The sequence below is a fragment of the Oncorhynchus mykiss genome, chromosome 2 (assembly GCF_057628025.1).
Source record: "Oncorhynchus mykiss isolate SJ-2025 chromosome 2, ASM5762802v1, whole genome shotgun sequence".
NCBI classification, from domain to species: Eukaryota; Metazoa; Chordata; class Actinopteri; order Salmoniformes; family Salmonidae; genus Oncorhynchus; species Oncorhynchus mykiss.
Genome location: NC_143023.1, coordinates 18,928,589 through 18,956,124, shown reverse-complemented (window position 1 = coordinate 18,956,124; position 27,536 = coordinate 18,928,589). Strand labels below are relative to the sequence as shown.

General features: G+C 44.2%; 2 protein-coding genes across 4 annotated transcripts; one reads left to right on the top strand and one right to left on the bottom strand.

Annotated features, from left to right (window-relative positions):
* Positions 1-5,784: 5,784 nt before the first annotated feature.
* LOC110537243 (cytochrome c oxidase subunit 6B1) lies at positions 5,785-16,019 on the bottom strand. 2 transcript variants are annotated; one of them, XM_090191525.1, is made up of 5 exons: positions 15,889-16,019; positions 8,584-8,657; positions 7,750-7,887; positions 6,664-6,764; positions 5,785-5,997 (listed from the first exon to the last, which is right to left on the bottom strand). In XM_090191525.1, the coding sequence occupies exons 3-5, from the start codon at positions 7,853-7,855 to the stop codon at positions 5,944-5,946; spliced, it is 261 nt and encodes an 86-aa protein (XP_090047651.1). In that variant the 5' UTR covers positions 7,856-7,887; positions 8,584-8,657; positions 15,889-16,019; the 3' UTR covers positions 5,785-5,943. The 2 variants fall into 2 exon arrangements, with proteins under 2 accessions (XP_090047651.1, XP_021478812.1); XM_021623137.3 differs by lacking the exon at positions 15,889-16,019 and having other exon boundaries at positions 8,584-8,676.
* On the top strand, positions 11,001-22,489 carry LOC110537231 (ras-interacting protein 1). Of its 2 annotated transcripts, none has more exons than XM_021623119.3 (16): positions 11,001-11,372; positions 12,324-12,454; positions 12,681-13,126; positions 13,705-13,965; positions 14,085-14,329; positions 14,445-14,618; positions 15,026-15,230; positions 15,966-16,264; positions 16,466-16,627; positions 17,020-17,060; positions 17,892-18,046; positions 18,489-18,601; positions 18,714-19,008; positions 19,400-19,563; positions 20,007-20,148; positions 20,818-22,489. In XM_021623119.3, exons 2-16 carry the CDS (start codon positions 12,324-12,326, stop codon positions 20,994-20,996), a joined length of 3,012 nt encoding a protein of 1,003 aa, XP_021478794.3. In that variant the 5' UTR covers positions 11,001-11,372; the 3' UTR covers positions 20,997-22,489. The 2 variants fall into 2 exon arrangements, with proteins under 2 accessions (XP_021478794.3, XP_090047634.1); XM_090191508.1 differs by having other exon boundaries at positions 11,031-11,372; positions 12,681-13,171.
* The last annotated feature ends 5,047 nt before the right edge of the window (positions 22,490-27,536 follow it).

Sequence of the window (27,536 nt, the reverse complement as noted above, 5' to 3'; positions counted from 1 at the left end):
GGTGGTAAAACAACAATAAGAATGGCCTGCTCATTTTAATCTCGATCAACACTTTCTAATCTTCATTACCCACAAATTCCCTGTCTGGAACCTGACAAACTCTCCTGCCTAGACTACTGCATAATAATTAGTCTACTAAATATTTCTGTTCATACAAATTCTGCTTTCATGTACCATATTACTTTTTTATCCCTCACAATTGTATTTATTTATTATGCTTAGCCAACACACTACCTCTCTAAATTCAGAACTCCTCCTGCAGAACAAAGAGGGAGAAGAACAGAGAGAAACAGAGAAAACTGGCGCGGTAGTGACAGGTGTGCTGACCTGGAAGATGGATGGATGTCTGTAGGTACAGAACAGAGGCAGGCTGCGTACAGAGAGGGCCTGACCAGGGCTTGTTGGAGCTGGCCGGTGGTGCATTGTGTGAGAGGGTAGGGTGAGGGTATGAAGTGAAGAATGTTCTTAATTAGAACAAACGAGGCCTAGACCCTGACAGAGAGTGGAGGAACACAGTGAACGAAAGGACTAGACTCTGTTCTCTCTGCTAGTAATGGATCTGTCAACAGCTACATTGTGTGTGTGTGTGCGTCTGTGTCACTTCTGAAGAACTTAATGTGGGGTGCTGCCATTTCATTTTGTATATGCACTTCTGAAAAACTTCTTACATTGGAGTCATTTAGCAGACGCTTAACTAGAATGACTCACGGTCAGTGCATTCAAACATATTTAGTAGGGTAAATCAACCACATATCACAATCATTGAGAGTAGACTCTTCTTAAAAATAGCGGTATAGCAGCAGAATCAGTGCCAGGAAGAAAAGACAAGTTCAGGTACGAGTGCAAGAAATATAAGGTTGGTGAAGAATTCTGTTTTCAGTTGTTTTTAAAACTTGGGGAGGGATACTGCTGTTCGGTCTTTCTCTGTCTGCAACTGTGAGTCTTGAGTCAACTTCCTTGTCTGAAACAGGAAACTGTGAAATGAGAACAGGAACCAGTCACCAAGTGCAGCAGACAGATTATCAGAAGTGTGATCATACAGTGAGAGCCGACCACTGACTTCCATTTGCATGCTCCATCCTGCACGAAACCCTAGACGTCATGCCTATTAAACCCTTCCCGTTCTCATAGAGGTCATGCCTATGAAACCCTGCCCGTTCTCATAGAGGTCATGCCTATGAAACCCTGCCCGTTCTCATAGAGGTCATGCCTATTAAACCCTGCCCGTTCTCATAGAGGTCATGCCTATGAAACCCTGCCCGTTCTCATAGAGGCCATGCCTATGAAACCCTGCCCATTCTCCAAGATGTCATGCCTATGTAAGAATATTTTAAGATAATACACAACGCAGAGGTAAAGAAGACTAAAGGTTTTCAGTTCAACATGTTTATAATCTGTGTAGTACTATCAGTCCTGGACTCATAGCTACGTGTGCCACGTTTTCATTGGTCTGAATCGTCTGTACATTGAGTTTAATATAGGACACTTGTTATTTTGCCATAGGCCCAATTTTACTGCAAGGAATTATAATTGGTCAACCATAGGCTAGGGCTGTGGGTTATAAATTACACCCTGTCGCTTTGTTCTGTGGAGAGAATCACACGGGTATCACTGAGGACAGGGGACAGGGGAGAATCACTGAGGACAGGGGAGAATGAACATCTACCTCCCCACAAGATTTGTTCTCTTTCAATAAACCTATTTTCCTCCCCCCTGATTTGCTTTGGGGCCTGTATTATCGAAGAGTAACATCAACTGCTAACACCTATGAAACCCTGCCTGTTCTCCTCCAAGACATTATTGCCTATGAAACCCTGCCTGTTCTCCTCCAAGACATTATTGCCTATGAAATCCTGCCTGTTCTCCTCCAAGACATTATTGCCTATGAAACTATAAAATGAGAAGGATGTAGAGGAGGTACCTTCACTACTGAGAAGGAAAATCTTTCAACACTTTCAACACTTTCAACTATCCACAAAAAATCCGAATGACATGCATTGCTTAAGTCTAGTTTGGAATGTGTTTGCTTTCGGTCCAAAAACAAGTAAATCTTGACAATAGGAATTTGATCATTTGACAGGGACCCACAAGTTTGATTACATGGGATTGACAGACATGAGTTTTGCTTAGTCTATCACTGTCTCCCTCCTCTGTCACATCCTGTCTGTGGTCTCAGAGCTGTTGCCAAGGAAACCAATGGCCAACATCTCCACTGGTCATGTGGTCTCTCTAAGCCAATAACATTGCATTGCCAAGGAGCTGTGAAAGCCTGCTGTAGTCAACAGAAGGAGGGGGAGAGAGGGGTGTGTGTGGTGTGTTACGTGCACTCACACACTCCATCTCCACCCTACTGATGTGGTCATGATGTAAGGCACAAATTATTTTTTATTTTTTTAAATCAGCAGACATTCTCACTGATCAGAAAGCTCTCCAAGACTACCAGTATGCAGAAACTGGTTACATTAGCAGAAATGCATTGAATTGATCCAACACTGCCACCCTGTGTTACAAAGTGGGCATTGCATTGAACAGATTTCCAGTAATGACAACTGCCATCATATGGAGATTAGCTTCTATGGAACACTTACAAGATGCAGAATCAATGTCAGTCTATGCTGTGACTGAGCCCAGTCATAAAATGTATAAGATTGATTGGAATTTCTCAGTCAAATGTGCATTCCTAATGACCAACAACTATTCAATAGACCGACTATCACAGAAACATCATTGGAACTCAAACATGTCAAGCTGAACTAAATGGTATATCAAAGTAAAAAGTACCCTGTCAAAATAGCGAGAATGAATGTTGAAAATACAACCCAATGTCTCTCATTGCGCAAAGTAGATGAGATTGACCACATCACTCTTGTAAGAAACATACTGTTGAAAATTCCAAATTGTTTGTATAATTCACTTACATTCAGCTGACACAGTACTTAAGCCACCAGACATAACACCAGGGGTCACTTCACAGTCCCCAAATCTGGAATGCACTCAGGGTAATGCACAGTATCGTATCGAGCGATGGTTGCATGGAACTCACTTACAACTTGGGTCACTCAGGCAAGCTGCAAAAATCGTTTAAAAAAAAAACAAAGTGAGGCAACACCTCATGGCCTCTAACCCTGTATGACAGAGATCGCCAACTAGATTCAGCCACGGGCCGAATTACAAATCATTTGTAGACTGCAAATTGACCACGAGACAGACATAACAGTGGACTAAAAGATAAAAATGGCAAACCTTGCTTACATTCCTATATGATAAAATATACATCTCTATTATGTGTGGGAATACTTTGGATTACCAAAATTAAAATCAGTTTGAGCTGATGTGCTACTGTTTTTTTTGTTTTTTGTTACAGTCTTTTATGTCCAACAATAAAAAATAACTTGGGGGTCCAAATAAAATCACTCGCGGGCCTGAATTGGCTCACCAGTTGGGGAACCCTGCTGCATCTTGTATGTACAGTTAAAGTCGGAAGTTTTTTTATTTCACCTTTATTTAACCAGGTAGGCTAGTTGAGAACAAGTTCTCATTTACAACTGCGACCTGGCCAAGATAAAGCATAGCAGTGTGAACAGACAACACAGAGTTACACATGGAGTAAACAATTAACAAGTCAATAACACAGTTGAAAAAAAATAGTCTGTATACATTGTGTGCAAAATGCATGAGGAGGTAGGCAGATAATTACAATTTTGCAGATTAACACTGGAGTGATAAATGATCAGATGGTCATGTACAGGTAGAGATATTGCTGTGCAAAAGAGCAGAAAAGTAAATAAATATAAACAGTATGGGGATGAGGTAGGTAAATTGGGTGGGCTATTTACCGATAGACTATGTACAGCTGCAGCGATCGGTTAGCTGCTCAGATAGCAGATGTTTGAAGTTGGTGAGGGAGATAAAAGTCTCCAACTTCAGCGATTTTTGCAATTCGTTCCAGTCACAGGCAGCAGAGAACTGGAACGAAAGGCGGCCAAATGAGGTGTTGGCTTTAGGGATGATCAGTGAGATACACCTGCTGGAGCGCGTGCTACGGGTGGGTGTTGCCATCGTGACCAGCATGCTTTACCTAGCATGGACTTGTAGATGACCTGGAACCAGTGGGTCTGGCGACGAATATGCAGCGAGGCCCAGCCGACTAGAGCATACAGGTCGCAGTGGTGGGTGTTATAAGGTGCTTTAGTCACTGTGATAAACTGCATCCAGTTTGCTGAGTAGAGTATTGGAAGCTATTTTGTAGATGACATCGGCGAAGTCAAGTTTACATAGACTTAGGTTGGAGTCATTAAAACTCATTTTTCAACCACTCCACAAATTTCTTGTTAACAAACTGTAGTTTTGGCAAGTCGGTTAGGACATCTACTTTGTGCATGACACAAGTCATTTTTCCAACAATTGTTTACAGATTATTTAACTTAAAATTGACTGTATCACAATTCCAGTGAGTCAGAAGTTTACATACACTGAGTTGACTGTGCCTTTTAAACAGCTTTGAAAATTCCCAAAAAATATGTCATGGCTTTAGAAGCTTCTGATAGGCTAATTGACATCATTTGAGTCAATTGGAGGTGTACCTGTGGATGTATTTCAAGGCCTACCTTCAAACTCAGTGCCTCTTTGCTTGACATCATGGGAAAATCAAAAGAAATCAGCCAAGACCTCAGAAAAAAATGGTAGACCTCCACAAGTCTGGTTCATCCTTGGGAGCAATTTCCAAACACCTGCAGGTACCATGTTCATCTGTACAAACAATAGTACGCAAGTATAAACCCCATGGGACCACGCAGCTGTCATAAGATGCTGGAGGAAACAGGTACAAAAGTATCTATAGCCACAGTATAACGAGTCCTATATCGACATAACCTGAAAGGCCACTCAGCAAGGAAGAAGCCACTTCTCCAAAACCGCCATAAAAAAGCCAGACTACGGTTTGCAACTGCACATGGGGACAAAGATCGTACTTTTTGGAGAAATATCCTCTGGTCTGATTAAACAAAAAATAGAACTGTTTGGCCATAATGACCATCGATATGTTTGGAGGAAAAAGGGGGAGGCTTGCAAGCCAAAGAACATCTTCCCAACCGTGAAGCACGGGAGTGGCAGCATCATGTTGTGGGGGTGCTTTGCTGCAGGAGGGACAGGTGCACTTCACAAAATAGATGGCATAATGAGGATAGGAAAATGATGTTGATATATTGAAGCAACATCTCAAGACATCAGTCAGGAAATTAAAGCTTGGTCGCCAATGGGTCTTCCAAATGGACAATGACCCCAAGCATACTTCCAAAGTTGTGTCAAAATAGCTTAAGGTCAACAAAGTCAAGGTATTGGAGTGGCCATCACAAAGCCCTGACATCAATCCTATAGAAAATGTGTGGGCAGAACTGGAAAAGCGTGTGCGAGCAAGGAATCGTAAAAACCTACCAACTACTAATTGAGTATGTACATTTCTGACCCGACTGGGAATGTGATGAAAGAAATAAAATCTGAAATAAATAATTCTCTCTACTATTATTCTGACATTTCACATTCTTAAAATAAAGTGGTGATCCTAACTGACCTAAGACAGGGAATTTCTACAAGGATTAAATCTCAGGAAATGTGAACAACTGAGTTTAAATGTATTTGGGTAAGGTGTATGTAAACTTCCGACTTCAACTGTATATGCTGTGTGTATATATGCAGTACAACAGGACCTTTTAAGTTTTATTGTTCTTATCTGCAACAGCCAATGGGGATCCTAATAAAATACCAAATGAACCACCACCAGACAGGTTCAAAACGGGTGCGCATTTTTATTAAGTGCTTGTAACATAAGTAACACTGTTAATAACATTAAGAATGGTGTGGTACGTGGTCAACACATGTCCTTAGTCACACTACAGGGATCAAAGTTGAAGGTGTGGCTAACAGATAGTCCTGAGGTCAGCCATTTTAGATCTTTCCGGGAAAGCTTCCGGCCTCTATCTGGTCATCCCACTTGGCAACCTGCAGGAGGAAATGCGCTCATGAGGTTAAACTGCCTATCAGTGTAACATGCAGTTATAACACAGTAGCTACTGTAGCCTTCATTCTGCCTTCACTTTACACCCATCCCATGCTTTCAGATCTATGAAAAGTGTCTAAGGGTAGGGGTAGGAATCGACTTCAGACTGGGACCATGGTCAGTTATTGGACTCACAACAAACAGAGTGTATGAACACTTGCAACATAACAGAGGTCCACACTGTATACCAACTACCACTTCAGGTAAGGACATTTGAGACACAGAAGAACAGGTACATTCATAACTGTTCCACTCAGTGGACATGTCAGAACAGACTGTTGGCAGAGTTTAGACATGCCGGAACTACTAAAGGCTTCTATGGAATGTGGTGCTCAGACTGTTGGCACATTGTGAATAGTTGAGGCACTGCTAATGTGAGTGAATGTAGGTTCTAACGTGAGCTGATTAAAGTGATTCATCATCCATTTCTAGGGGAGGTCCAATCATTGCTGACAATACTACACAACCATGGGAAGGCAGTTAGGGGGCATTGTGTGTATGCCCACTCCTTTAGGCTTTGTTTGAATAGTTTGCCACTCTATAGCTCTGCTTAACCTTATAAAGGAGTGCCCGCACCATACTATGAGCCACAGTAGCAGCATACGTACCCAGCTCATGGGACAGATACTCTTGTAGACCCTCTGGTACCAGTCACAGGGAGCCACATCCTGGCCTTTGTCTGACAAAGCTTTGTTGCACCTGTGGAAGTCTAGAAAAAGAGGGAGGAGAGAGTTAATATTCACAGAATGAAGTGGTAAGCATTAAGACAGTTATCACAACTTTTACTGACACTGGTGTTACGTTTCTGAACCTAAAAATCTAACAGCAAACAGCCACCACAAATGGACCCTTATCTGATGTGTTAAATGATGTCAACATTAATCTGACACTAATTAAAACTAACAGAGCAGTGAGAGAACCTGTGGGGTCCCGTGTGGCTCAATTGGTTGAGCATGGGCGCGTGCAACGCCAAGGTTGTGGGTTTGAATCCCACGGGAGACCAGTATGAAGCAAAAAAAATACATGTATGCAATCACTACTGTTAGTCTGCTAAATGACTAAAATGTCAACATAAAAAAGTACAACGACAGATACATTAGGCTATCCTTACTAAACGAGTGTTGAAGACCGAAAAGATCTGGCATACCCAAGTAGTACCCTTGCCTAACGGACATGTCAGTCAGTACAGACAGTTGGCTTTTGATGGCGTACCTTGGTGAATAGCTGAGGGACAGCCAACATTCTATCTGGTCTAATGTGAACTGAGTGATTTAGATCACTCTGAGGAGGTGCTTCTCATGGGGCTCTTATCAACCAAAGAAGTTGGACATGCATCAATGCTACGAGAGAAAATACCACCGTTTACAATGCACATCAATTACAAATCATCAACCACATGATTCTTAGCCCAGGCAAATGAGGTTAAATTGGGCTTCAGATAAAAATCCTTGTTTAGTTAACCAACCAAGATCTTTATCTTTGTGAACAAAATTGCTGGGAAGGGAATCAAGAGTATTCAGCGTGGCAGAAGAGCCTGATGGCCAGAAGTATCCTATCCTTTCACCATTGTGTGTGTGTCAGTTGGGAGGTAGAAATGAGCAGTAGACTGCCGGCAGGGCTGGAGAAAGAGGGGGAGAGGGAGATGTGTGTGGCGGGTCAGAAAAAAGAAGTAGTTGATCAGCTAGCTAACTTACCCAGATAGTTCTGAAAGCAGTTGCGGGTCTGGTTGGTGTTGGGGAAGCGGGCGTCGAAGGGAGCCGTCCTGTAGTTCTTTATCTTCTCCTCAATAACGTCAGACATGCTGGCTAGCTGGCGGTCTCACTATGTCAACACTGACACACATCGATAGGGAGATGTCATATAATGTCACGAAACTAAACATGAGCTGTACAGTAGTCTCACGAGGCCATCCTTCCAAACTGGGCTTCTGAAGATAACTGTACACTTGCACATAGAGTAGGACATTATCTTGTTGTCATGATAATAGAATATGGAATCGACTAGTTCAGATAGGCCTATTAGCTTGCAAAATACTTATCCATGAGAGCCTGTACAGGTGTCTATTTGACTAGGTCATAGCTACGGCAATAACAACTCACAACTAGGACAGACAGACTGATAAAAAGCTGGTAACCTTAGCTAGCTAGAATTCAGTCATAGAAGGTGACTTATCAATCCTTATTTCCAGGTAACTAACAGTAATTAACAAATAAGTAAAAGACTTGAATGGAGATTTCTGACTAGCTAGAAAGTTAGAAATTACAGCTCGCTAACCACATCGAATGAACTAATGTAGCATAGCTTGCTAGCATTGTTGGCACAGCTTCAAATGTATTTGTTGGCTTGCTTGCTGGCTAGCTAGCTACACTAGCTTGAACCCAGCTAGCTAACCGGCTGTATCAAAACCGTGCCACGGCACACGTTATTTCCAATTAAAATACTTTTACACAAACAAAAAATACGACCCTCAGTATATTAATTGAAAGAGCCTAATTATTATGATTTTCCAGCAGTTTTCCACGACCTACCTTGGACTGTTTCTTGTGTCCTCTCTGGTATGATTGATGTCCTCTCTCACCGGAAGACCGTAACGCAGTGTATGCTGGGATGTTGGAGGTTGTGAGTGGACGAGCAAGCGTAATCGCCATGGCATGGGAATGAGAAAAGTTGGCATGGGAATGAGAAAAGGAATGAGTCAGTTTCCCATGTTTTTATGCATAATTCCTTCTCTATTGCCTATAAACAATGATTAGAAACACAAATAAATTATGGGAATCACTTTGAGATTTTTAAGCCATATGAAGTGTAATCACTGAATTTTGCATCAATTATTTACACGAAGAACATCATGTCAAACATGTCAGTGATAGCCTAGTACAGTGTTTCCCAACGCCAGTCTCCCATTACCCCCAATAGCACATTTTCTGCTGTAGCCCCAGACTAAAACACCTGTCCCAAATCAAAAGCCTGATCTCCTGCCTCAAATCAACAAGATGAAATTCCGTCCCAAATCAACAGGATGGCCAATGCTGAGAGTCATTTATTTTTACCCCTGCCTCTCAACATCTAGAAACCTCTGCAAATCTCTGTCCTCCAGCAGCTCATTAAAGTTGCTCACACATTTGTAAGCAATGTAGGCTGTGAGAAGAACTTGTTTGTTTTGTTTCGAAAATACAGGGCCCACAGTAGCAGGCCAAAATGGACATTGTGATAAAGCTTTGCCCAGGCTAAAAAAGATCCCCCGCAACTGTGTCAGTATGTCTAACAATAGTAAAGATAAATCGCTTCTAACTCGTATCTGTTCCCAAAGAAAAGAGATAGAGAACAAGGAAGAGAATACTGTGCAGGCCCACACCTGAACTGTGCCAAGTTTAAAGTGTCATTATTTTATTTGACAGTTATTCCAACGAAAACCCACAGAGGGTTGCCTACCTGGAAAAGGGGATAAGATGTCAACCGCACGCCAAAAGCAAACAAAACAAAGAAACTCCATGACGCAAAGGAGTGTTCACAGGCTGCTGTCACCCGGCCATCCCTGTCTGTGAGCACCTCTCCAAACCAAAGATCTCCGGGTGTCTGGACAGCTCACTACCTACTCAGTGGAAGTACGCTGTGTGGTCTGGCACACTGTCTCATTTCGAAGGAAGCGTCTAGTTTTTGTGTGTTTTGGTAGTACCTGTAATAGCCTATAATTTCAGTTTCATAGTTTCAAGCTTTATTGTACAGTTATTAACACATTTTAAGAATGGATAGTGTGAACTATATATTTTATTATAGTGGAAGGGATGTATGTAGCCTTAGCCTATTGGTTCAGATATTATGATGAATCCAATGTAACTTTCTCTCTTTTTCCTTTTCTTGCTCCCCCTCTCTCCCTGCCTGTCCTTTCTTTTCCTGTCACCATCTTCCTGTTGTAGACAAGGTCAGAGGTCACAGGTGTCCCTCTTTCTCTGACTTCCTCTCGCTGTTTCCTCTTTTCGGCAAAAACCTGCTGCTCAAATTATGTCCTTTTCTAGAAAACATTATAGGCCTGTTTCTTGATGTACTACAATGCAATTTCTTGGACTATCAAAGAGCTGAACTCTGGACTACACTTCAAAAGTAACATTCCTGTGGACAACTAGACAAAAGGTATAGGTTCTGACTGACTGCTATCATTTTTAAGCTGGGAGCATAAACCTATTTTCTCTGAGTGGCTTTGTTAAAGTAATTAGTTGTCCAAATTAAACACAGATTCTCACTGCCCCCCAGCCCCCGCCCCCTCCTCCACCCAATCTTCTTCGTACCCAACCCCAGCGCTCCAAAGCACCCTAATGCCAAAGGCAGTGGTCTAACGGAATCCGACCAGTGTCCACGAGTGTGCATGTGTGCTTGGGGGAGACAGGGGAATGCTGGATTAACCCCTCTCCCCAATCTCTAGTTCTAGTCTTATCTCTTTATAGTGTGTATGTACAGTATATACAGTATGTCCAGGGAGGGTACAAGGGGCCAGCAAGTCTCTCTCTCTCTCTCTCTCTCTCTCTCTCTCTCTCTCTCTCTCTCTCTCTCTCTCCTCTCTCTCTCCCCTCTCTCTCCCCCTCTCTCTCTCTCCCTCTCTCTCTCTCTCTCTCTCCTCTCTCTCTCTCTCTCTCTCCTCTCTCTCTCTCTCTCCCCATCTCTCTCTCTCTCTCCCCCCCTCTCTCTCCCCCCTCTCTCTCTCTCTCTCTCTCTCTCCCTCTCTCTCTCTCTCCTCTCTCTCTCCCCCATCTCTCTCTCTCTCCCCCCCTCTCTCTCCCCCCCCTCTCTCTCTCTCTCTCTCTCTCTCTCTCTCCCCCTCTCTCTCCTCTCTCTCTCTCTCTCCTCTCTCTCTCTCTCTCCCCGATCTCTCTCTCTCTCTCTCCCCCCCCACTCTCTCTCCCCCCCTCTCTCTCTCTCTCTCCTCTCTCTCTCTCTCTCTCTCTCTCTCAGGATATAGGTGTTGTCCAGCGCGAAGGAAGGAAATTCTGTCACTTAGAACAATGGGCCTGTTTCTCTATCTATAGACCCACAGAGGCAGAGAAAGAGAGAGAAGGAGCCCGTACCAACATTACTTAGAAAACAGACAGAAAACGAGAGAAAGTGGAGAAAAATATGTTCTGATTTAAAAAGAGAATATATTGATGAAGAGAACGTGTTCGAGAGAAAGAGAGATACCTGTGGCGCAGATAGACGTTTTGAAAATGGAGTTTTTGTCTTGGGGAAAAAGGAAAATACGAAGTTGTTTTTAACCATTTTCTTTTTTTCTATTGAGAAGGACTAATAAAACACTTATAGGAAGAGGGAACTGCAGTCGTTCTCGGTAAGTACTTTCAAGTACTCTTTTATTTTAGAGGGCCTATTGTGATGCATTGGTTCATTACTTTTCCATTAGATTTTTTAACATTTGAGCTATCATCCATGATAAGCTGTTAGAGGTCACAATATTGATCATTTTCCACAGTAAAATGTTGCTGATAAGTTTTTGCTGTTTCTTTTGCAACATTGCATTATAGAAAGTTGAGTAAAAAAAATAACAATGAAAAAATATTATTTGGGTTCAAATTTGAACCGTTCTACATGAATTTTTTTGTTGACACATCTAATTTGTAGAGTAGAAGCTGTAACTAAGCACAATTTTCCCTCCCCAAACTCTACATTCCACCATTACGAGTAAATTCATTCTACTCCTAGTTGTAGGCTGAGGCGACAGACATGACCTTAAGAGTGGGGATTTCCCTTTCAACACGACAGCGGGATCTGAGGCCTGTAGAACACACTTCCTGTTTGGATAAGGAGGAATGACACACATTCAGCTTAGAGTACCTTTGTGACAAAGATGTAATTTACCGTGCTGTAGAATTTGAGATGATTTGAGCCAAGTGTAACCTATCTACCGTTTTCAAAAAATATATATCTTTTTTTTTTACCAATGGGGGCAACAATCACTTCCACAGCCAAATTCCTTTGGTGTGTAACAAAGAACAATTCCACAAGGATCCGGAGGATCTCAAACTATTCATGATGATGATGTCATTATTTGACAAGTTTAGGATTACATAAACTTGGGTTGTTTGGAGGAAAAGGTCAGTCTTCCTCCCCCTGATGATTTAACCTTTGATTTTTGTTCAAATATATCAAGGGCCTGTTTCAGGCCCACATGAATAGAATGTAAAGCAGTATAGTCCACACACATCTTAATTAATTAACTCAAAGATTATGAACATTTGATCTGTGTTCTTTGAGTTTCTCTCTATCGCTCGTTGGTTCTCAGATGGATCAGATGGAGGGGACTGACAGTCCTCGCTTCAGGAAGCTCCATTTCCCTGTGGGTCTGTGGATCAACTCTCCCAGGAAACACTTTGCCAAGCTGGGGGGCCGCTGGCCCAGCGCCGTCTCTGTCAAGTCAGTCTCTCTGCTACCTATGTACAGTACCTCAATGTCACTTAGTCCAATGTTGATTCTCAACGATTTTGTTCTAGTCCAGCAGTAACACATCTGACTCAACTGTGACCGTTTTCTAGCAGTTAATATTGTCTATGTTCAGCTCTGTCAGCCATAACTCACAGCTGACATGCCCTACTCCCCCTCTCTCTCTTTCTTTCCCCCTCCTCTCCTTCTCCCTCACTAGGTCCACCACCAGCTCTGACGCAGCGTCCCTCCACGAGGCCCCCTCTGCCCCTTCCTCTTCCCTCTCTATCTCCACCCCCTCCCTCGCGCCCCCATCCCCCTCTCCCTCTCCGGCCTTCCTCCGGCCCCGTCCCGCTGGGCCCCAGTCCCGCACCAAGCGTCTTTCCCACCTCTTCCTGAGGGGGCGCTCCAACAGTGACCGAGACAAGGCCATAGGGGAGAAGGAGAGGGAGATGTGGGCCCACTCTGCTGCCCCTTCCTCCCACCACTACCTGCCCCCTGCCTCCTCCACAGCCCCAGGCCTCATCAAGATCTATGGGGATGCTCTGTCTAGTGGGGCTAACTACCGCTCTTTGCTGGCCACCACCCACTCTACAGCCAAACAGCTCATCGCCCAGGTCATCACCCGCTATACGGAGAGAGAGAGGGAGGAGACGGACGATGCAGGTAAGAGGCAGAAAGAGAGAGAGAGGGAGGAGACGGACGATGCAGGTAAGAGGCAGAAAGAGAGAGAGAGTACAGACCGAGTACAGTACAGGGATTCATGTAAGAGAGGCGTGAAAGTACAGATAAACATTGAGCGGTAGAGATACTCTTAATGATTGGCTATGAAAAGCCAACTGATATTTACTCCTGAGGTGCTGACTTGCTGCACCCTCGACAACTACTGTGATTATTATTATTTGACCATGCTGGTCATTTATGAACATTTGAACATCTTGGCCATGTTCTGTTATAATCTCCGCCTGGCACAGCCAGAAGAGGACTGGCCACCCCTCATAGCCTGGTTCCTCTCTAGGTTTCTTCCTGGGTTTTGGCCTTTCTAGGGAGTTTTTCCTAGCCACCGGGCTTCTACACCTGCATTGCTTGCTGTTTGGGGTTTTAGGCTGGGTTTCTGTACAGCACTTTGAGATATCAGCTGGCTATATAAAATACATTTGACATTTGATTTGACCTCAATTGAGCAACAATGTCATATTCATTGGAAAAATAATTAGCCTGGTCGCCCTGCCTCCCTCTCCTAGCCCTGCAGAAACACAGCCCGGAAGACTTCCTGTTGTGTGATGTCATTGGAAAGCCCATCCAGCAACCAGATGGAGCCGTCCAATGGGAGACAGAGTGTCGTAGGGGTGTGGCCGAATGGGAATGCCCGCTGCTATTGTTGGACATGTGGCGGCCCAAGGAGGGGTTTGAACGCCGCTTCGAGATCCAGAGGCGGGACGACTACGAAAGAGAGGAGAGGGAGAAAGAGAAGGAGCGAGAGAGGGAAGGAGAGAACCACACAGGTAAAAGGACAATATAGAGTCTCTAGATGACCAGCTCTTACATCTGGGGTTTCCAACAGTCATCCAGTGAAAAGTATAGTTTCTTTGTTTTTAATGATGTCTGGTTGTCGTGGTAACAGGTGTACGTTGGAGGCGGAGCCGCATACAGTCGGGGGGCGGGGCTGAGGAGGGCGAGCGAGGTCATCGAGGACGGAACTCGGAACTCAGGAGGAGCATCAGCGACATGAACCTCAGCCTGAGGCGTCGCCAAGGAAACCACGTTGGCAATGACCCCAGTCACTCCGGAAACCACCCTAACAACAGTGCAGGACTCCAGGACAGGAAAAACATTGTGAGCATGATAGCTCCATTGGAGCACGGAGAGGTGAGGATGAGAGGATGTGTTTCAACACATGTTGCAACATGATAGCAACAGGGCAACCCCACCTAATCTCAGCAGTGCAGCAGTCTGACCATAAAGACTCCTCCCTCTGTCTTAGATGATGAGGTCAAAGGTCAGAGATGAGGTGGAGCGGAGGAACAAAGCAGACAAGGCAGTAGAGGAAGAGAAAGACTACTCAGCCTGCGACCTGGAAGGGATGTCACAGAGCCTGATCCTCCCGCCCACGGACCGACCCTACTTCCTGTTGCTGCAGGGCTACGACCAGAGCAAGGTTAGACCTGCGCCTCCCAGATGATCACACACACACACCCTGAACATGACATCATACCTGTATTCCCCTAATCGCCACATACCATCACTGTTTCCAACCCTTCCCCAGCCTTTCCCATTCAACCCTGAGCACAAAACAGACTCACAGCAACACAATACCTTTGTAGACACACACAACCCCAATGTGTACATCACTCCATCTCTCACAGTGACCTCACACAGGTCTTCATTGTAGCAAACTGTGACACACTTCATACCTTATCTCCTGACCGCCGCACAACTTAAGATCTCCAAGATGTCCCCTTATCATAACCATGTCCTTCAGATGATAACAAACTCCCTTCTCTCTTTCTTTCTTTATTTCCTTCTTCCGTTCTCCTCTGTGTGTGTTTTCTGTGTTTTCTACAGGATTTTGTTTTGTACATCATGGCAGGGCACACACATGTTTTTGGGCGGAAGCCAACAATGAGGGAGAGAGAGAAGGACAGAGAAAGGGAGAGGAAGGGGAAGAGGCCTCTGAAGGTGGAAACGTTCCTCTCTGCTCCAGACATGCTGGCCAGGCACCTGTTGATCAGGAGAGACTCAGCCGTACCCGACGCTCCCCCTGGGCAAGGTAGGCCTGGTCTACAAACAACCCTAGTCCTAAATCCTGGCCCTACCCCTGTGATGTTTGCAGACCTCAACAAACAGAAATGTGCCTGCAAAATAGGGAGCCTTTTCCATATGTGCTTACATCTATCCAAAGAAGTAACAATTCATATGTGCTTACATCTATCCAAAGAAGTAACAATTCATATGTGCTTACATCTATCCAAATAAGTAACAATTCATATGTGCTGATATCTATCCAAAGAAGTAACAATTCATATGTGCTTACATCTATCCAAAGAAGTAACAATTCATATGTGCTGACATCTATCCAAATAAGTAACAATTCATATGTGCTTACATCTATCCAAATAAGTAACAATTCATATGTGCTGACATCTATCCAAAGAAGTAACAATTCATATGTGCTGACATCTATCCAAAGAAGTAACAATTCATATGTGCTGACATCTATCCAAAGAAGTAACAATTCATATGTGCTGACATCTATCCAAAGAAGTAACAATTCATATGTGCTGACATCTATCCAAAGAAGTAACAATTCCTTACTACACGTTGACACCTGATTTTACAGTATTTCCCTGTCCACAATCAACCTCTAGAGATCCTCCCACTAGACACTTCTTGATACCCCTTTAAATATGGTTAGAAAACTGTCATACCTTTTTATAAGCAGTTTATGAGCAGAACTTCAATTATAGTGTTACTAGTTAATCAACCATTTTCTCTCTCCCCCCAGCTCTGATGCGTCCCTTCAGAGGAGGATCTGTCACACACAACGGAGAAGCTCTCTACCGGGAGGCGGTGCTTAAACCTGGGGATGTGATTGGCATAGGAGCTCACTTCCTCTTCCTGTATCGTGACCCCCGCGTGACCCCGGCCCCTCCGCTGGCATTGGCGCTGCCTTGGCAAGCTGACGTTCCCTCCACCTGCTGCCTCTCGGGATTGGTGGACAGACAGGAAGCGTTGAGGCAGTACCTGGGTTCCACTGAGGCTCTGCTGCGGTTCCAGCCCCGCCACGCTGACGCTCTGCTACAGGTGAGAGAAGAAAGACCCCTGTGTCTGTTAGTTACACCACTGTGTCTGCTACCTGTCTGCTACAGATTAGAGTAGAGAACGGTGTTATATAAGTGGTGGGGAGGTACTTAAAGTATCTATTGTTACCACATATATTACTTTCTTGGTTGATAACAGGAGCTGAAACAAGACCATAAATTAAACCCACTGTTTCTCCATCAGGAGATAATCTCTAAGAACTCCTCTCCAGACTCAGAGGGCGGGCCTTTAGCCCCAGCCTTTCTCCTGTCAATCATGATTGACCACGCCTCCAAACACCTGGATCCCGCCCTCACGCCTCAGTTGCTGCTGAAAGCAGCCAATCAGATCAAAGCGATCGTTTGGGTGAGTTCATTTGAAAGACTGTCTAGGATCATCTCAGTTGTAATAACGCTAACTAGCCATAGCTCAGTCAAGACTGACAGAGAAAGTTACACAGCAGATAAAATAGGATTGTAAAGGGTTATAAAGCCAGCCCCAGACTGACATGTCTTTCTCTGAAACACTGTAGGCTGTGGAACAGGGATTCATTTAGACAGACAGACAGATGCCTGTAACTGTAGATGAACAGAACAGGGGATGAGCTGATGTCACTTCCTTCTGGAAACTGTGTTGTAATTGTCCTGGTGGCCTGTCCAGACTTTGTAACCCAACTCACCCCCCCCCCCCCCCTGCCACTAAGCCGAGACCTGTCTCTCCTCTCATGTCCTCTCTTCCCTCTCCAACTCTTTTTACAGGATAACATTAAGGAATTCGGGGAGAAGCATCCCACGCAAAAGTAAGATCATTGCTGCTCAACGTCATATTTCAGCTGTTTCCTGTGTTTGGAACTTCCCTTAGGGCTGTATTAAGGGGAATCAAGAGAAGTGATTGTCCAGCTTGTGTCTCTGTAAATAATGTGATGAACATGCAGATACTATTTAGCATTATGCATGGATTCATGATTAAAATATGTGACGTTTACACAAAGTATAAACTGAATATGATACTGATACTGTACACAAATATCTATTAATATTAATGTTTATTTAGCAGATGTTATCCCAAGTGAATAGCAGTTAACAGATGAAATCAGATGTAGTGGGACCCTGGGTCACACTTTATTTGGATAGTCCATCTGTAGATGCTCTACATATGGTCATATTATCAACAAACTATCTGTTGATAAGTAACTGCATGCTAAGTTTACGGTTAAGTTTAGAACAAGGGCTAGGATCTGGTTTAAGGGTTAAGGGTTAGTAGACAGTTAGTTGAAATGTTACTGAGCATCTGCAGATGGATTAACCTTTATTTAACAAGGCAAGCCAGTTAAGAACAAATTCTTATTTTCAATGACAGTCTAGGAACAGTGGGTTAACTGCCTTGTTCAGGGGCAGGACGACAGATTTTTACCTTGTCAGCTCAGGGATTCGATCTTGCAACCTTTTGGTTACTAGTCCAACGCTCTAACCACTAGGCTACCTGCAGCCCCCCAAAAAGTGTTACTGAACCCCGTCACTGCATGCTCATTAAAATAGATCAAGGACTTGCTGTAACTCCTTGAGAGAGATGAATAGATAGTAACAACAACTTCTATAACGCTGTGTGTGTCCTGTTCTGGTCTGTCCAGTTCCACAGAGCAGGAGGTTGAACTGAGTGCGCCCAGTGCACAGAGGCTGTCATCTGACCTTCGACCTCTGATGTTCTGGATGTCCAATGCCACAGAGCTCCTCAACTTCTTCCAGGTCAAAGTTGAGGCCATGGAGAGAGACTGGGAGTTTGAGGGTGAGACACCCGTGTCATAAGAGTCCATTTCCTCTTGATCAATGCAGATCACCATCGATCATCTGCCAAAAAGCTTCTTTCTCCAATAAAAGCATTTTGTCATATTAACCTTGTCTCTCTGTTTTACGTCACACTGGGTCACACTTTATTTGGATAGTCCATCTGTAGATGCAAAAAATGTAAAAAATAAAAAAAAATACAGCAAGAGTCGCAGCACAGAATGAAGAAATAAATAGTACTAAAATGTGTATTGGTTGTATCTTTGTGTCTCCCTGTCTTCCTCTTCCTGTGTGACATTCCAGCTATCATCATTTAGCCCCACAGTAGTCAAAACAAGAGTTAGTTGCGTCATTGAGAAAGTGAAATATATTTTGGATTGTTCTGCAATATCAGTAGTTATATGACCTTAGTCAGAAGTTAATGCATATATATTTACCCTCAGTTCCTGGTGACCCGGTGTTGTCAGCTGACCTGGACACCTGCTCCGAGGCCCTGGCGCAGCTTGATGACGTGATAATGCACACCTTCCAGCAGTGCGTGTACCACCTCACAAAGGTGAGGGAGGTTGAGTTACCTCACACTCAAGACACAATCAAGTTACCGTACATAATTATATCCCGACCTATACATTAATTAATCTCTCTCTCTGTCACTCGGTCTCTGTCAGACGCTGTACTCCCTCTTGCCAGCTCTCCTGGACAACAACCCTTTCTCCAGCATGGAGAAAGAGAAGGAGAGAGATGAGGGTAGGGAGATGGATGGGGGTGAGGGTGGTGGGGGGGCGGGAGAGGGGGAAGACGTGTCCTCCCTCCCCCCGACGGTGGCTGGGCTGGTGGAGGTGTACCGCTGCTCCCTGATGCTGTCCCGGGAGGCCTGCCTCTCCCCCCCACTCACCTCCCAAACCTTCGGCTACCTCTTCTTCTTCACCAACACCTCCCTGCTCAACACACTGCTGGAGAGAGGTGAGAGGGCAGGGGTAATACTGGGATCCAAGGTCAGGGGTTGGTCTGAGGAAGCTGCAGTCATGAGCTAAGTGGGTTCCACATTACACATGCAGAAATTGCTTTCCGCTACACAAGCCATTGTTTGTGCACGAACCATTAAGTGTAGAGGTCGTAAGGGGATGAGCGCTGCCAAGCACAGCGAGACAGAGAATCTGGGTGCGGCTCTGAAATAACTTGAACTTTCCAACCCTGGTTCAGATGTGCACTAACACACACACACCACACACACACACACACACACACACACACACACACACACACACACACACACACACACACACACACTCCCTCTCTTTCTGTCTCTTCTTCCTCTTCTCTCGCTCTGTCCCTCACTCCCTCCTTCTCTCAGATGGTCTGTTCTCCTGGTCTAGAGCGGTCCAGATCCGTACAAACCTGGACCTGGTTCTGGACTGGCTCCAGGGCGCGGGACTTGGAGATATCGCCTCTGAGTTCCTGAAGAAGCTGTCCGTCACAGTCAATTTCCTGTGCGTCCCTAAGACCCGCCTCATCCAGGTAAAAATAATGCTGGTTAGCCAGTTAACAATCAGTCGATTTAGCAAGATAATGACCCAAAACAAACATTCTGGATAAAGAATCATGTTTTGGTCTCGTTGTTGTGTTGTTCTTCCTCTAAACCTATTTGACTTATAACACATCCACCCCTAGCCCCTACCTCTAGACACTTCCTGATGCCTTCTCCTAAAGCTGATTGGATCAGATCGGTATAAACTGTATGATAACCGCTCTAGGAAGCTAGATAGACAAGCTTTTCCATTAATTTGTTCACACCCATTTAGTTATTTTCAGATATAAGGGGTAATCTAGAGGTGACAAGGGGCTAGGGGTAGATTTCAGATTTGACATCCCATCTGTTGTAGACATTGCTGATATCGTCCACTTTTCCTTCTTCTCTGTTTTGTTGCTCATTGGTTGTTCTCTTGTCTCTCCCCCGCCAGTCATCCTGGGACAGCCTACAGGAGGACCACGCCTTGCTAAGCCCCACCCAGCTGCACCATCTGCTGACCAATTACAAGCTGGGACCGGCCAGAGCCCCACCGGCCTCCTGGGCTCCTCCCCCTGGGATGGAGCTCAGTGGAGGTGAGACACGAGAGGGGAGGGGTTGGGAGTCCTGGCGGGTCATTATGTAGGAGCTAATGCTGCATTCATAACCAAGTGGGAAGGTAGTATTTACCATATACGACAGGGAAAGTATCCGTGTGAACTGTCCTCCAACTAGTAATTACTAGTGGGAAACTCTATCATCCCTAAGCTCTGACTTCTCCTACATGCTGACCTCTGACATCACCTACTAAGAAATATACTTCGATAACAGCATTTTCATTAGTTAAATGTAACAACAAAACATAAATTATAAATAGCAATCTATTAATATGGTTTTTGAACACTATCATTTGTTTACAAGCATGATAGCTCTACTTTTAGATTATGGTTGATGAAGCTTTTTGGACATTAGCCAATCGGCGTTTCTCTGAGTTTAAAGCATGTGAATGCATCGAACTGGTAGTTACAACTTCACAACTTCCAACTTGGTTATGAACACAACATTAGATACAACTGCAAACTTGGGATAAGTAGAATATTCCCGTAAATTATGCATTTATGCCAATTAGAAAATATTTGTGATCTCAAGTCAGGATTTAGCCCTTAGACATTCCGAACATTGTAAGTACACATGTATAGAAGGGGTATGATTTCTTCCTAAGAATCTCAGACCACTACATTTCTATTCATGCTTTTCTGTCCAAGACATCTTCGAAAGTTTCCTGGACCACCCCCCTCTCATCCTGCCAAATGAGACGCCTCAGCTGGACCTCTCCCAGCCAATCCCCAGCCCCGAGCTACAAAAGGAAGTGACACGCTTGCGCAACTTCCTGTGGGGACTCGACCAGGATGAGCTGCCAGCCAATCAGAGGACCAGGCTGTGAGCACTGGACAGTTGAGCTCCGGGTAGAAGCTACCCTTAGACACAGTTCTAGGATCAGTTCACCATCCGCCTCAACCATGAAGGGAGAAAGACACAAAACTGACCCTTGATCAGCATCTAGGGGCAACCTCATCCATCTCGGGCAACTTTGAAATTAACCCTATATTGAACCCTCTGTCGTAAGACAGATGCAATGGATAGGAATGGTAACTGGTGTGAGGAATGGCAACTGGTGTGAGGAATGGCAACTGGTGTGAGGAATGGCAACTGGTGTGAGGAATGGCAACTGGTGTGAGGAATGACAACTGGTGTGAGGAATGGCAACTGGTGTGAGGAATGGCAACTGGTGTGAGGAATGACAACTGGTGTGAGGAATGGCAACTGGTGTGAGGAATGGCAACTGGTGTGAGGAATGGCAACTGGTGTGAGGAATGGCAACTGGTGTGAGGAATGGCAACTGGTGTGAGGAATGACAACTGGTGTGAGGAATGACAACTGGTGTGAGGAATGACAACTGGTGTGAGGAATGGCAACTGGTGTGAGGAATGACAACTGGTGTGAGGAATGACAACTGGTGTGAGGAATGGCAACTGGTGTGAGGAATGGCAACTGGTGTGAGGAATGACAACTGGTGTGAGGAATGGCAACTGGTGTGAGGAATGGCAACTGGTGTGAGGAATGACAACTGGTGTGAGGAATGGCAACTGGTGTGAGGAATGGCAACTGGTGTGAGGAATGGCAACTGGTGTGAGGAATGACAACTGGTGTGAGGAATGGCAACTGGTGTGAGGAATGGCAACTGGTGTGAGGAATGACAACTGGTGTGAGGAATGACAACTGGTGTGAGGAATGGCAACTGGTGTGAGGAATGACAACTGGTGTGAGGAATGACAACTGGTGTGAGGAATGGCAACTGGTGTGAGGAATGGCAACTGGTGTGAGGAATGGCAACTGGTGTGAGGAATGACAACTGGTGTGAGGAATGACAACTGGTGTGAGGAATGACAACTGGTGTGAGGAATGGCAACTGGTGTGAGGAATGACAACTGGTGTGAGGAATGACAACTGGTGTGAGGAATGGCAACTGGTGTGAGGAATGGCAACTGTCAAAAGAAAGTCATAACACAATGTAATAGTTATCTAACTGTAAGACAATACAACTCTCCTTTTACTGTTCTCTAAACACTCTTTATTTTGTAACTCATTGCCTGAAATGCAGTGGTTGCCTGAAAAAGAAAAGTTCTAAAAAATGAAGCATAAATTATGGTATGACTATGTTATTATGTAAAAGATATCCCTGTAGGTCAGCTTTATACTGGATGGATGGACGCTCACAGATATTCTCATATAAAGAATATAGTAAATGTGTATTGTCACAGAACATTAGATTGTATACCAAAGTAAACACTAACACTATGAAAGAAACTGTTTTATCATGTGTATTTTATTTCTAACTGACTGTCCTCATATTATAAATAAAATGTTGGTACCCTATGATCTGTCCATAGTGTTTCCTTTGTTATGGCTGTTTTGTTCTTATTTGTTTATTTACTTTGATTGTACCACACAACTCAACAGCTAGACAGGTTCTGGAAAGGTGAATGTCCCGACTAATTTTGTACCCGGGGTGCCAGAATTAAAGAACCACAAGGTGGCGACGCAGCACTCAGTCAACCCCTGGAATGATGACTCAACAGTTACTAGACTAGGGAATTAGCAAGGGTCCCTGTCAATCAACCCGATTTCCGAAATATCATATTTCCTGTGTGATTAATAGGTTATTCCAACATAGACATAACATACGCACGATGGTGCTTCCATGGCTTAGGAAGCAGATGACGACCACACACTGCCTGGCTGTGCCAAAGTGAACTGTCTGAGGGGTCAGAGAGAATGACTCCAATGCATTGGGTAAGATTTTTCATTTCCTCTCTGTGCGGTGATGACACACGCTGAAAAGTCTAATCACTTTGTTCCTTTATTTCATTAATGCGCCATATCCGATAGTTGGTCTCATAAAATGGCCAGTAGCTCGTTTAAGTGAAATTAGTGCGCGGTTTTCGTGGACGGGCAGCAGACGAGTGATGTCAGAGCGTGTGGTGTGAGTAACATCTGTTTGTGTGACGGCCTGCGAGCGTCTCATAAACCGTGTTACTGTAAGTAACCTAACGGTTTGTTGTCACTCAGTAGACTCATGCCGAATTTCTAAATAAACAAAGTAGCCTACTTCCCCATAATAGCCTAGTGAGAGTGGAAAAAGTAGTCTGTCAATTTATCTTTCTTCTTCAGTTTTGGAGCATCCTCAAAATCCCACGACTTCATGAAGTGATATTTATCTATTATCTCAAGACGTTGTGCGTGTTTTTTCCTCTAATGCTTTGGCTGGTCGCCAAACTTCTTCCTTTCGCCGGTCAACAACTTTGGCTCAACGATTTTATGGTAAAAAGCCCGAAAACAGTCCCGAAAGAGAGAGGACTTAACAGTTGAAGTCGGAAGTTTACATACACTTAGGTTGGAGTCATTAAAACTTGTTTTTCAACCACTTCAACAAACTATAGTTTTGGCAAGTCGGTTAGGACATCTACTTTTTCCATGACACAGGTAATTTTTCCAACAATTGTTTACAGACAGATTATTTCACTTATTTCACTTATAATTAATTAACTGTATCACAATTCCAGTGGGTCAGAAGTTTACATACACTAAGTTGACTGTGACTTTAAACAGCTTGGAAAATTCCATAAAATGATGTCATGGCTTTAGAAGCTTCTGATAGGCTAATTGACATTATTTGAGTCAATTGGAGGTGTACCTGTGGATGTATTTCAAGGCCTACTTTCAAATTTAGTGCCTCTTTGCTGGACATCATGGGAAAATCAAAATAAATCAGCCAAGACCTCAGAAAAAATTGTAGACCTCCACAAGTCTGGTTCATCCTTGGGAGCAATTTCCAAACGCCTGAAGGTACCACGTTCATCTGTACAAACAATAGTACACAAGTATAAACACCATGGGACCATGCAGCCGTCATACCGCTCAGGAAGGAGACGCGTTCTGTCTCCTAGAGATGAATGTACTTTGGTGCGAAAAGTGTAAATCAATCCCAGAACAACAGCAAAGGACCTTGTGAAGATGCTGTAGGAAACAGGTACAAAAGTATCTCTATCCACAGTAAAACGAGTCCTACACAACCTGAAAGGCCGCTCAGCAAGGAAGAAGCCACTGCTCCAAAACCACCATAAAAAAAGCCAGACTACGGTTTGCAACTGCACATGGGGACAAAGATCATACTTTTGGAGAAATGTCCTCTGGTCTGATGAAACAAAAATAGAACTGTTTGGCCATAATGACCATCATTATGTTTGGAGGAAAAAGGGGGAGGCTTGCAAGCCGAAGAACACCATCCCACTCGTGAAGCATGGGGATGGCAGCATCATGTTGTGGGGGTGCTTTGCTGCAGGAGAGATTGGTGCACTTCACAAAATAGATGGCACCATGAGGATAGGAAAATTATGTGGATATATTGAAGTAACATCTCAAGACATCAGTCAGGAAGTTAAAGCTTGGTCGCAAATGGGTCTTCCAAATAGACAATGACCCCAAGCATACTTCCAAAGTTGTGGCAAAATGGCTTAAGGACAACAAAGTCAAGGTATTGGAGTGGCCATCACAAAGCCCTGACCTCAATCCTATAGAACATTTCTGGACAGAACTGAAAAAGCGTGTGTGAGCAAGGAGGCCAACAAACCTGACTCAGTTACACCAGCTCTGTCAGGAGGAATGGGCCAAAATTCACCCAACCTATTGTGGGAAGCTTGTGGAAGGCTACCCTAAATGTTTGACCCAAGTTAAACAATTTAAATGCAACCCTAACAAATACTAATTGAGTCAATGTAAACTTCTGATCCACTGGAAATGTGATGAAAGAAATAAAAGCTGAAATAAATAATTCTCTCTACTATTATTCTGACATTTCACATTCTTAAAATAAAGTGGTGATCCTAACTGACCTAAAACAGGGAATTTGTACTAGGATTAAATGTCAGGAACTGTGAAAAACTGAGATTAAATGTATTTGGCTAAAATGTATGTGAACTTCCGACTTCAACTGTACATCATTGTCACCATCTCCAATTCTAACTGGGGTCCTGTTTCTGTCTTACAGTTATCAAAAAACAAGTCAGTTATAGATTGTGAATCATCTCTAAGAGGCCCCTGTGGTTACATTTATCAATAAATGACTTTGTAATCTCTCTAATTTGAAATTCAATGCAGTGTATGAGTGAGAGTGAGTGAGAATGTGTGTCTGTATGTGCAAATTTGTACTTTCCAGTAATTTAACCCAGATGTATGGAAAATAGATCTGGAGGGGAGAGTAACCTCACTCTGCTGATTGTGTAATATTGTGTCCAGTTTATATGCTCTACAGTTAACCTCTCTGATCCCTGTCTGAGTTTGAATGTGTGTCATGCCATTAGTCTGTGTGTGACACACTCACACATTCAGATATGCATACCAACACACACACACATACATCACACCAGTAGCTACACATTCAGCCGCATTGATATGTGCATACATTCTGTCTTATGGATGTAAATAAACATACAGGGAGAACTATCTTCTCTTTCTCCTTTTCTCTCTCTCTTACTCTTTCTCTCTCATACTCTCTCACACACACATACACACACCTCTGTCCCCAGGTGCAGAGTTCCACACCTGTTGGAGCGTTTCTCTGTAATTAGCTCAGGACAATTATCATTGGTGGGAGAAGGGGGGCAAGGGAAGGGGGGCGAAGACAATGGAGCAGTTATTCTCTCCCTATCATCTCCCTCCTTCCTTCTCTCTCTCTTCTGTCGAGTAATGAAAGATTCTTCCCCTCTTCAAAGGGACAGGGTTTCCTACATAACAGCTGAGTCAGAAGAGAACAGAATGGATAGAGAGACAGAGAGCTAGAGAGAGGGAGATAGAGCGATAGAGAGAGGGAAGGGAGAGAAGACTAGGCAGGCTAATGTAGCAGTAGTAGTGTTGGTACTAGGCCCACAGTGCCACACTGATTTTCCTTATTGTGAAATGCATCAGAGTCAGCCTCAAGAAGCAGAGAAAGTGTCTGTGTCAACCCTCTGTCATCACTTCTAAGTGACATATAGAGAATGGACTGTTCTGTATTAGGAGTCCAGGGAAATCCCAGTTGCTATACATTTGGTGATAGAGGCTGAGGTGAATTGGGTAAGAGGGAGGATTGGTGTTCATGTACTTTCTCAGTAGCTTGGTACAGGAGTTATAGTTCTACCTCTTCTTTCTCAGTAGCTTGGTACATGAGTTATAGTTCTACCTCTTATATCTCAGTAGCTTGGTACAGGAGTTATAGTTCTACCTCTTCTTTCTCAGTAGCTTGGTACAGGAGTTATAGTTCTACCTCTTCTTTCTCAGTAGCTTGGTACAGGAGCTATAGTTCTACCTCTTCTTTCTCAGTAGCTTGGTACAGGAGCTATAGTTCTACCTTTTCTTTCTCAGTAGCTTGGTACAGGAGCTATAGTTCTACCTTTTCTTTCTCAGTAGCTTGGTACAGGAGCTATAGTTCTACCTCTTCTTTCTCAGTAGCTTGGTACAGGAGTTATAGTTCTACCTCTTCTTTCTCAGTAGCTTGGTACAGGAGTTATAGTTCTACCTCTTCTTTCTCAGTAGCTTGGTACAGGAGTTATAGTTCTACCTCTTCTTTCTCAGTAGCTTGGTACAGGAGTTATAGTTCTTCCTTACTGATTGTTTGCGCCACACACAAACTTAACAACTCTGCTCAGGGGTTTCTGGCGCTTTGTTTGACAGGCGTTATGTAAACCAGCTGACACGGTTTAGATAGGTGGGTGTGTGAGTTTTAATAGGGCGGGCTTGTTAAAGTGCTGGAGGAGTGGGCGGTGTTGCTGCTGTGCCACTCCTGAACTGTACTTTTTAAACTCCATGAATTAACCCCCGGGAAGCTTTGACAAGACAACTGAGGGGCGGCCAGGGGCATGGGGGAAGGGGATACCTAGTCAGTTGCACAACTGAATGCATTCAACCGAAATGTGTCTTCCACATTTGGCCCAGCCTCTCTGATCGACGTCCACTGCCTTGCTCAAGGGCAGAACGGCAGATTTTGTCTCCTTGCCAGCTCGGGGATTTGAACAAGCGACCTATCGGTTACTGGTCGAACGATCTTAACCTCTAGGCTACCTGAGAGTGTGTGTATATGTAGGAGTGTGTGTGTGCGGCTTTATGTGGCCGTGAAGGCCTTCTCTGGGCCTCTCCATGGGATGTGACAGCCAGGGGTTCAGTCAGGGGTGCAGGGATAGCCCCCGGGGTTGACCTGAACAACACCCTCTCCTCTTGGATTGAGATGCTATCGCAGTGCGGTCGACTCACCCCCTCTCTACCCCTCACCTCCAATGTGCCGAATCAGTAGAAGAGAAACTCAACAAATATCCCTGACACCACACACGTACACGCACACACACACACTAATATGGAAAAAAGCCTGTTTGGAGCGAATATGAGGGCAAAT

Coding starts and splice junctions, on each gene's coding strand:
- LOC110537243 (XM_090191525.1), bottom strand. CDS start 7,855: ATGTCTGACGTTATTGAGGAGAAGATAAAGAACTACAGGACGGCTCCC. Junction 6,765..7,749: donor CTGCTTTCAGAACTATCTGG/GTAAGTTAGCTA, acceptor CTCTTTTTCTAG/ACTTCCACAGGTGCAACAAA. Junction 5,998..6,663: donor GTATCTGTCCCATGAGCTGG/GTACGTATGCTG, acceptor TTCCTCCTGCAG/GTTGCCAAGTGGGATGACCA.
- LOC110537231 (XM_090191508.1), top strand. CDS start 12,324: ATGGATCAGATGGAGGGGACTGACAGTCCTCGCTTCAGGAAGCTCCAT. Junction 13,172..13,704: donor GGAGGAGACGGACGATGCAG/GTAAGAGGCAGA, acceptor TCCCTCTCCTAG/CCCTGCAGAAACACAGCCCG. Junction 16,628..17,019: donor AGATCAAAGCGATCGTTTGG/GTGAGTTCATTT, acceptor CTCTTTTTACAG/GATAACATTAAGGAATTCGG.